Source organism: Mustela nivalis (assembly GCF_964662115.1).
Source record: "Mustela nivalis genome assembly, chromosome: 1".
NCBI classification, from domain to species: Eukaryota; Metazoa; Chordata; class Mammalia; order Carnivora; family Mustelidae; genus Mustela; species Mustela nivalis.
The window spans coordinates 8,547,846-8,558,555 of record NC_139020.1 but is presented as its reverse complement, the minus strand read 5'-3'; the positions used below and the strand labels follow the sequence as shown (position 1 = coordinate 8,558,555).

General features: G+C 49.3%; 1 protein-coding gene across 2 annotated transcripts in view; it reads right to left on the bottom strand.

The window, feature by feature from the left end:
- Positions 1–267: 267 nt before the first annotated feature.
- CLDN14 (claudin 14) overlaps positions 268–10,710 on the bottom strand; it is a 36,823-nt gene continuing 26,380 nt past the window's right edge. For both annotated transcript variants that reach the window (XM_082722792.1, XM_082722791.1), the window contains one exon: positions 268–1,370. In XM_082722792.1, the coding sequence (XP_082578918.1) occupies positions 611–1,324 (714 nt within the window). In that variant the 5' untranslated portion in view covers positions 1,325–1,370 and the 3' untranslated portion in view covers positions 268–610. The remainder of the gene's footprint in view (positions 1,371–10,710) is intronic.

Sequence of the window (10,710 nt, the reverse complement as noted above, 5' to 3'; positions counted from 1 at the left end):
TGGGGTTTCTGACAGCTCGTTCCTCCTAGGAAGTCCTGTACTTCCTGCCCCGCCTCTGGGCTTCAGCTGGAGTGACTGTTTTCAGTGGGTGCTGCTCAAGCAGCTTCTAGACAAACGTCAGCCCAGCCCGTCTCTGATTTCTCATCATGTGTGGGCTGGGGCCACTCCCGGGGTGTCCCCATTGCTTTGCAACATGGGGCCCTGACAGCGTGCTGTGGTCGTAAGACCCCAGCAGACAGAACAGACTGGAAACGGAAGCAGATACTGTCGTTTTCATTAACAACCACATCCACAGGTTTATTCCTATATCGCAAACAAACCCTACAGACCAAACTCCCAAGTTGCCTTTCATTCAGCGGTTATTAAATCACCCACATAAATACATATAATAAATAAAAAACCAGAAAGGATGAAGTCTTTGGTATATAGAGCTTTTCTCCCCCTTTTTTCCCCTCCGTCTCTGTGTTCTAAGCCCACTCCCTTGTGTTCATATTATTCCTCTGGACGCCAAAGGGTAGTCCAGAGGTCAGCTGGCTGCCGGGACACGGCAGGGGTGCGAGCCTGGGTCCTGCGGCGTCTGTGCGCTCGGGGAGGGACAGGCCCTGGGCACTCACACGTAGTCGTTCAGTCTGTACCCGCTGAGCGAGGCCGAGGTGGCCGAGGGGGCCCGGTTGTCCTTGAAGGCGGCGGGGGGTCGGTAGGCAGGTGCGGTGGTGGCCGGGGCGCCCCTGGGCTGGGTCTGGTAGGGCCTGGAGGGCGCCTCGTCCTGGCAGGAGAGGCAGAGCAGTGCGCCACCGATGAGCGACAGGGACGAGGAGATGAAGCCGAGGTACAGGGCCTGCCCGATCTCGAACTTCATGCCGCTGGGCAGCAGCGGGTTGTAGAAGTTCTGCACCACGTCGTGGGTGGTCCAGGACACGGCCACCATGCACAGCAGGCCGGCCAGGATGAAGAGCGCGCCGCCCAGCGCGGCGAACGTGGCCTTGGCCGGCGTGCCCTTGGCGCAGCGGGTGCACTTCATGCCCACCACGGCGCAGGCGCAGGCCGCGCCCGACAGCAGGCAGGAGATGACCATGAGCGCGCGGGCCGCCTGCAGGTCTCGGGGCAGCGCCAGCAGCGAGCGGTAGATCTGGCACTGGTAGATGCCCGTGCTGTGCCACACGCACTCCATCCACAGCCCCTTCAGGTAGGACACGGCCGTCAGGATGTTGGTGCCCACGTGCGCCGTGCGGCGCCAGTGCGGCAGGAGGGTGGTGATGAGGGTGCCCACCAGGCCCAGGAAGCTGAGCAGGAAGCCCAGCAGCTGCACGGCCGCGCTGGCCATGGCCCCGGTGGCCGGCTGCCCGCTCGCTCAGGCGCCCGCCGCAGTCCTAATGAAGCCGGGAGGCGGGGCGGGGAGAGAGAGGAAATGGGTTAAAGATTATCTTGATGCATGCATTTCTGCCGCCGAAACTGAGTTTTCCATAGGCAGTTGGTAGAACAGTTAAGAGTTTTAAAAATAGTTTCTGCGACTTCCCTGGGTGATGGAGTGCGCTGCCCGTCAAAGACAGTTTTCCCCTCCAGGGAGGGGGCGAAGGCAGACATCTGGCTGGCCTGGGCTTCCCAAGGACCCTGAGCAAGGGCAGTCAGAGCCCCTCTCCTGATCTGTCAGCCCTGAGCAAGCCCTGTGGAAAGTTCTACCTTATGTCCACCCTAAACCACTAATGCTGCATTCGAATCTCATTCCGTACCCTCTGATTAGTGGTCACTTTAGTTGTTAAACCAACACAGGGACTGACAAGAGTTAAGGCGTGTGCTACCTACGACTTGAAATTAGCCTCGGATTGCGGCTCAGGATGAGATGTCTTCCAAAAGTGGGTGACTTCCCTGTGCTCTCGGGACGTGAGAGGGTTTGTACCCACAGGCAGGTCTGACGCTTTCTTCCAGAATTCTGGAGCTGGATGTGAACTTAGAGATTGCCCACGGATGCCAGGGGCCAGGAATGACCAAGGTCACTCTGCCTGAGGTGCTGGGGCTGGACCACAGATCAGCAACCACCCCTTCCAGCAGGCCACCTCCTGTCACACCTCTCTGCAGAGGGGTGGGTTTGCTGTGAACTGGGTACTGCTACCGGCCTTCCAGAGAGACAGGAATACAGAGCCATTTCAAAGGTTTAAAAATTCAAACCATGGCAAAATCCAGCACATTGTGTGGGGCAAGGACCCAGGACCTATGTCGTGACAGACAACTAGGGGACACTCGGGAAATATTAGAAAGGAGGAAGGAGAGAAGCAGGGAAAAGGAAGTGAGGAAAGAGTAGGGGAGGAAGAAAGGAAGGTGGGAGGCCAGCAAGCAGAAATACCCCAATGGACCCCGCGGTCTCCTCTCTGGCCTGGGGCACGGTGACCATCCGTGTTGCCACCCCCACCCGCTGGGTGACTCTCAGGGGGTCTTTCCAGGCTCAGCTTCTTTCTCTAATATGAGGGAGCTCGACTCGGTGGACCCAAAGTGTCTCCTGGTCCTGAGGACAGTAAAGGGATGGTTCTCTGCAGGTGAATAAATCTTTTTAAAAAAATTTATTTATTTGACAGACAGAGATCACAAGTAGGCAGAGAGGCAGGCAGAGAGAGAGAGGGAAGCAGGCTCCCTGCTGAGCAGAGAGCCCGATGCGGGGCTCGATCCCAGGACCCTGAGATCATGACCTGAGCCGAAGACAGAGGCTTCAACCCACTGAGCCACCCAGGCGCCCCATAAATACAATCTTTTAAAAAAACAAAAAAAACCCCACATCTGTGCAAGGATGATTTGTTCAGGACGCCGTATTTTTCACACACACTTCACACTGACTGGCCACCTGCACCTTGTCTCCCCACGAAGGGTTTTTCCTTCCACTCAGCAAGGGCACGGTTTATGGAGATGCTGGGCTCAGGGTGGGGGTGTGAGTGGGGGGGACCCTGGCAAGTCCCTGCCGCCCGAGGGCCGGCTGTCCTGCAGTCACTGTGAGGGAGGAGAGGGTCCCACCCAGGGGTCACTCTGCTGTGTGGGCCAGGGCTGCTTCTGCGACCCCCACCCCCCACCACCGATGTGCTGAGCAGGCTGGCCGAGCTGACACCCAAAGCGCCAACTTCCAGATGTAAGCGGTGCCAGGCGCTGTGCAGACACAGTGCCGCCCGGTTTACTCCCCATCGTAACCCAGGGATGCAGCAGCTGCTCATCCCGTTTTATACGCGGGGCAGCTGGGAGCAAGGGATGAAGTACTGGGCCTGCCTGGCTGGTCTTCTCTGTAGTTTAATTCCTCCTTCAAACACTTGCTCAAGTAAATAGTGACACTGCTATGAAGACCTCCCCAGGGGCGGGGGGAGGAGGGGACGGGTATCATCGGTGCCTTCTGGAGAGTTGACTTTTCTCCCCAAAGACGGCCCAGAACATTGGTCCCAGTCCTTTTGCAGTGGTCCAGGCAGCCACGGTGACTGACCATTCTGGTTTGCTGGAGACGGGGAGGCTTTCAGTGTGAAATCGGGATAGTCCCAGGCCGAACCGGACACTCGGTTCCCCCAGGAAGCCCAGAGGCTTCGGACTTTTCCAGGTGGCCTTTAGGATGCTTTCAGTCTTGCCTGGAGGCTGTCCCCAGGCTGAAGGCCGTGCAGCCTGTCCCTGGTCCAGGGCATTCTGAGGCTTCTCAAAGCTCTAGCTTGTCAAGGTCAATCATTAAGTACACTGATCCTCAAGAATGTGGCACAGAAGCTAAGCCTCCCTGACCCCATTAGTCTAGGGAAGTGGACCAGAAGTTTACTGGAGGTCTAAATATTTATGGAGAGCCATGAGTGCTAATTTTAGAAACCATTAGGTTTCTATTTTTAAACTTGTACTAGAAGGATTTGCTAATTTAAGAAGTGGGTGTTAATGAGCCCCCAACTCCCAGCCACCAGCTCCCTCACCCCTTCCCGGTAGTTACCAGCAGCTGCTACTGGCATTAGGTCATAACTCAACTTCCCTGCAACCACATTTCACTTTGGGGCCGTTGGATGGAAAAACAGCTTCAGATGAATGCATCTCCTTGGAAACCACATAAAACTCATCCCTGATACTCCGGAAGGATCCTGCCCAAGCATGCCTCCCAGGAGGGGCCGTGCGTGCAGAACTCAACAAGCCAGCCGTGTTGAAGAGCTGCGACTAGCTTCACCGATGAGCTACTCTTTTCCTGCAGATGTGTGTGTGCTTGTGGAAGCATTTGCTAGAGAGACGTGAGTCCAAGACAAATATGGTCCTAAGACCGAGTTCCAAAAAGACCCTGACAGGCTGGGCAGGTGCGGCTGAGCGTAACAAGATAAGGCACTCCAGGAATAAATGTTGGGTCTTGCACTGGGGTTTGCAAAGTCCCCAAAGCATCCTCTGGGTGGGTAATACGTGGCTTAGTTGTGTGAGCGAGCAGGATTTAGGATTTGCAGGATGTCTTGTGTGAGGAGTGTATGTGTCAGGTGGCTTTGAGAAGGGCTGGTGACTGCTGGTCTTCTCACCGCTCTGTGCAAGCCCTGTGCACCTCCCAGAAAATTCTGTGTAGCATTTGCTAAACTTACTTGACTAGGGACATCGTCTCTTGGCTCTTCCAGGAAAACCTTAAGTCAAATCACTCTGGCAAGCAGACCCAGAGGGTACAAGTCCCTTAAAAGTTTAATGGAGCAATGGTGAGCTAGAGCTGCTAAAAAAGGCAAAACCAAGTAATTTGATTTTCGGGAGGCTGAATGAGCACAGATAGGAAGGCCAGCAGGACGTAGGGTTTGCCCCCAGCAGAGTCTCAGAAAAGCCCGGGGGCTATAAAGTAACATGAAAATCCATGAAGGGCAGCTGTGGAAAACACCAGAGCACTGTCGGCCCCTCAAACTGGATCTGGTTTTATGAGCACCAGATCTGAAAGGTGAGGGGTTTTTTCCATAACTTTTATGTTGCTCCTTCCTCTGTTGTCTGTGAGCTACAGACAGCTTTAGCACATGGTGGAGTTCAACCTCCCAGCCTGCCTGGACTCCAGCTGTCTCCCAGTGGCCAGTGGGGACAGCCTGGCTAGGACAACAGACTGAAGCACTGTTCTCCCAGCCCCCTGCTCCTGCCTTTTTACTGTCCAGCAAAAGATGTCCTGAGCACATCTAGTTCATTCTTCATTTGCTGGAGTGTGAGCTCAGATCTCCCCCACCATCCAGATGGCCTGGAGGGGTGCAGGTGTGAGGCCAGTAAGACATTTGAGTCACATGATGTCCCCATGCCTTAGAAATCTCACCTTTGGCTACCTGTAGCTGTCACCTACCTCCCCCTCGAGAACTCAATCCCATTACGAGTAGCTCAACTGTGGGCAGGCGTGGCTTGCTGGCCCTTCCCCACCCACAGTGCGGAAGGGTGTGTCAGACCTGGCGTGGGGGTGTTGGGGAAGGAGGGTACAGCTGGGTGTGTGGGATTCTTTATCCTGTATCCCCTGGACACTCCTGTCTAGAGGAAGAGTTGGAAGGTTTGGCCACTCAGCCAATTTTCAACTTGGAACTGGCCTGCAGTGGGAACAGACTTATAGCCATCTGGGAATGAGCCAGCCTACACACGTCTGCCCCAAGGGCTCCTGACATGGTGTTGGGTCCATAGTGGAGACAGCATACAACCTGGCTTCCTAGAGCTCATCAAGGACAAGGAAGAGCTGCCTTAAAGAAAAATGGCCCTTGGACTTCGTAAGTATGCAGAGTTGTTTCAACTTTGATATTCAGCAATTTAAGAAAATGTTTGGTTCAAAAAACCCAACTGGACTGGCTCTTTTTTTTTTTTAACTTAATTTAATTTTATTTATTTATCTGACAGAGAGAGAGAGATCACAAGTAGGCAGAGTGGCAGGAAGAGGGAGAGGGGGAAGCAGGCTCCCCACTGAGCAGAGAGATCGCGGGGCTCGATCCCAGGACCCTGAGGACCATGACCTGAGCGCAAGGCAGAGGCTTAACCCTCTGAGCCACCCAGGAGCCCCTGGACTGACTCTTCATTATTGCTTAGCTATTTCATAAATGCTACACCTTAGGAACTAAGAATAAACTCAAAGTAGATTTGGATTCACCTTAATGAGATGAATTAACAAAATGAACATGAGAAAAGAAATGACTTTTGTGCTATATCCAAATGAAATAACTACACCTAGTATTTCCTAAGTATATGTTGGGCACTGTGTTTCTTATTAATGTACAAAGCAAACCGATCTCTTTTCTAGAAGCTCAGGTATACTCTGGAGGTATGTTATAGTGCATCCTCTTACCCAAATATATAAGAATCAAGAGAAAAGGATCAAGTAATATTTTGGAAAAAGCATTTCATATTCATTCAGGATGGGCCACACTGTGGAGTTTTGGGCTCTAAAAATAAAGTTTCCTTCATTACCATTCCAAACATTCTGTAAATTTTCTTGGGTTATTTTTCAGACTGGTAGGCATCTGTAGTTTAAATTTATGAAGATTTCTCTGCCATCTACAGATGTTGCAGAAGAATGGCAGTCTTTCTGTGACAGCCAGAGACAGAATAATTGTATGACTAACTTATTACTATCATGGTGGTTAGAGATTGCTTGTGCTAATTAGGGATATTGATGTGAAATATCATGCCCACATCATATAGATATGACAATTTACAGATTAAATTTTCCCCCTCTCTTTTGGATGACCAAAGAAAAATCTATTTTTCATAACAAGCACTGGTTTGGGGAGAAGCCTGTGTTAATACAGATGAAAACCATGGCTTTGTGGTTAGACCATTTTCAACTCAGTGAGATTGAACAGTCTATTGATTTTAATGAAAACTGTAAGTTTAAGTAACTGCAGCCATAAAAAATTCTAAACCATTTCTCAGGAGACATTATCTCTCTAATTTCAACTCACCGGATTTAATTAGAATCCATTACAAATACAGCAGATAAGTATTTCTAAATAAAATTATTGACTTTCATTTAATAAAATACACTGCTGCTTTTGCATAGCTGTTTTTCCTGATGAGATAGTTGTCTAGATTTGCTATGTTGTTGTTTTTCATTTTTCAAGGCATAGGTGAATAAAAACCTGTTACACAACAAATGTATTAAAAGGTATGGGGCACCTGGGTGGCTCAGTCATTTAGTGTCTGACTCTTGGTTTTGGTTCAGGTATGATCTCATAGGCGGTGAGACTGAGCCCTGGATTGGCCTCCATGCCCAGTGGGGAGTCTGCTTGCGAGTCTCTCCCTTGCTCCTCTCCCAACTTGTATGTCTGTGCTCTCTCTCTCTCTCAAATAAATAAATAAACCTTTTAAAAAAAAATAGGTAAGAAGATATGGGTATTGTCTAAAGTATTAAATGAGGGGCACCTGGGTGACTCAGTGGGTTAAGCCTCTGCCTTCAGCTCAGGTCATGATCTCAGGGTCCTGGGATTGAGCCCCGCATCGGGCTCTCTGCTCAGCAGGGAGCCTGCTTCTCCCTCTCTCTCTGCCTGCCTCTCTGTCTACTTGTGATCTCTGTCTGTCAAATAAATAAATACAATCTTAAAAAAAAAAAAGTGTTAAATGATGATTAGATGACTCACAGTTAAAATGTTTCAAGGGAAAGTCTTGTATAAGGGATGTTATAGGCTGAATTATGCTTCCCCCAAGAAGGTAATGTTGAAGTCCTAATATCTAGTGCCTCAAAATGTGACTTTATTTGGAAATAAGGTTGTTGCAGACATAATTAGTTAAGTGAAGTCATACTGGAGTAGGATAGGTCCCTAAACCAATAAGAATGGTGTTCTTATCACAAGATGACCTTGTGAAGACACAGAAAAATAGGCAGGACACCATATGACAGAGGAGGCAGAGGTTGCAATGATGTATCTTCAAGCCAAGAAATGCTGAGATTTGCCAGCACTCTCAGAAGCTGGGAGAGGGACATGGAACAGAGTTTTCCTCACAGTCCTCAGAAGGAACCAACCTTGCTGACTTCTTGATTTCAGACTCCTGTCTCCAGAATTGTAAGAGAATAAGTTTCTGTTTTTTTAAGCCACCCGATTTGTGGTACTTTGTCACAGCAGCGATAGGAAATCAATACAGGAGACTAGCTGAATGGCAGCATGGGACGTTGTAGAAAAGAAGCGCTCGTGTTTGAATATGAGAAGTGGATCCTTCCCAGAACAGGCATCGAGCACAGTCTGATCACTTCACATTTGTCATGGAAAACAACAAGGCAGTAATTCGCGTTATGTCCCAAAGTGGAGAGGACAGAATCTAAGGAGAGGTTAGAGAACACAGAGAAGGAAGAATCTGGAAGACTGTAGTTGTGGAAACTCAAGAGCAAGTGCCAACTACAGTAAGTAACCCATACAGCAATCAAATAACTCAACCTCTCCAGATTGGAAAAGTGTGTGAATCCATTGATCCCAGACTGCCAGGCTTTCCTGTGGAAATCCAGTAAAGCTCAGTGGTACCTCCCTTAGGACCTTAATGTCAAAACAGAAATGAAAACAAGCAATAGGACATTGTCCTAGCTGGGCCAGAAGCCTCCATGAATAAGGTAACTCTTCCATGAATTTTATAAGCTTGCGAAACTGAACTGGGGATATATTGCAGTGACTAAAAGTGTGGTGTCAAATGAAAAAATATGACTAGATTTATTAATGCTAAATAAAATATAGTTAAAAATGATGTTTAATGTTCATTCTCTGTAAATTTAGCTTTTTGATCCCAGGTGCACAGAAGCTGTTCGTTATTAATGCTAAGAGTAAAGCAATCACAGCTAAATGTACTGTTTGCAAAATGCCAAACATAGGCTACGTGCTTCTGTTGGCATTATCTTATTTAATCCTTTAAGAAATCTGTGATGTGCATGTTGTTGCCCCCATTTACAGATAGGGAAACTGAGGCTTAGAGAGGTAAAGTAACTTGTCCAGGATCACACCTGGGCTGAATCAGAGACCAATGCAGACTCCTGTAATGATCCAGTTGACGATGCTAACAGTAACAAAGGTGAGTGCTGAAAAGAGGTCGGTGAGGCCGACAAGGTTCACCGACAGGTTAGCTGTGGGGTGTGAGAGACGGGAGTCAAACACAGCCCCAGGGGTTCTGCTCAGGCAGCTTGAGGAACGCAGCTGCCAATTATTGAGAAGGTAGAGACAGTAGGGGATGGGCAGGTTTGGAGGGTGAAGGGCAGAAAAGAATCTTGTTTTGAACATGTTGAGTTTGAGATGGCTATCACTGCCCAGGTGGGGACACCCATGGTTAGATGAAGATGTGCAGAGTTCAGGGAAGAGACTGGATTGGAAAAGGCCATTTGAGACACAACAGCACACACCTGGGATTAAGAGCCATGAGACTGGATGACACCCATGGACACGGAAGGGCAGGGCCTGCCCAGTGACTCAGGAACCCTTTAACATCAGAGATTGGGTGACGAGGAGGAGTCAGTAGCATGGGGCACAGGAGTGGCCACGAGAGGGGAGACAACCCAGCGTAGTGAGTGAGGACAGAGATCCATGTTGGGGAGAGTGATGCGCCAGGTCAAGTCATCAGACAAATCAAGCAATCTGAAGGAATACTGAGAAATGTTATTTCTCAGTGGGATTCAGCAGCATGAAGGAAACTGTAGACCCTGGTAAACACAGTTTTGGTGGAATGATTGTAATGGGTTCAAGAGAGGACCAAGATGGGGCAAATGAGCCCAGAACATTCTTTCGAGGACTTGGACAATCAAGTACCCGCATAGCAAGTTTGTTTGGTTTGGTGGTAAGTTTGTTCTTACCACCCAGGCCGCTTTTACCCAGCCCCTCCTGGGTACTCAGCCCATGTCGTGTATCAATCTTGGCCAACATAGGCCATTTGTATTTTCCTGGATGGCCCCCTGAGAACAAATCTCCTGTCCTTGGCCCCAAAGAATATCACTCACGTCAGTAAAGATATGACTGGCTCAGCCCTAGGAGGGAGACCAGTGATACTTCCAGGTATGCGTTTCTAAAATATTTTAAGAAATTTGAAGTTAGGGGGAGCCAGGTGGTGGGTATTATGGAGGGCACGTATTACATGGAGCACTGGGTGTGGTGCATAAATAAGGAATCTGTTACGCTGAAAAGAAATAAATAAATTAAAAAAAAAGAAATTTGAAGTTAATTGAGTGAGGTATGAAAGTCCAGATTGCAGAAGTCTTCATTAAGGCAAAAGCCCGCTGATGAAATAGCGCACGGCGTTTCTAGCTTAGTCTTCAGACACACACAAAGGGCCGTGTTGTGTGTTTTCTCTGAAGAGTACAGGCCACTATAGGTTACATTTGCCCATTCTCAGGACGGGCTACATCATTGCCAGAAGCCAGTGCAAAATGAAATGCGGGGTTCCTTGTTCAAAAATCATTACGAATTTCAAGATGAATGAAATATAATGCAGTGCATCCAACAAGCATGGGCCACTCCTGAGGGTGGGGTCTTGTGGGACCTGGCAGGTGGCAGGCCCTGAAGCCTGTCCTACTGGTTATGGACAGAGCCAGGAGCTGGACGTGGGGAGTTTTCCTTAAGCCCATGAGCACGTCTCATTGAGATGTTGAACAGGAGACACTTTTGCAGTATGCTGCAGAATAAAAAAATATGGTTTCCTATGTTTATTTTTTCCTCATTTAAGTGTAGCCCAGATGCCTCTGTAAATGCCTGGCAAGGAGGAGCCTTTGGAAAACAAAGCTATTGCCGGCCTCCTGTGCCCGAGAGGGGCCTCCAATGGAAACAGACCTGTCGT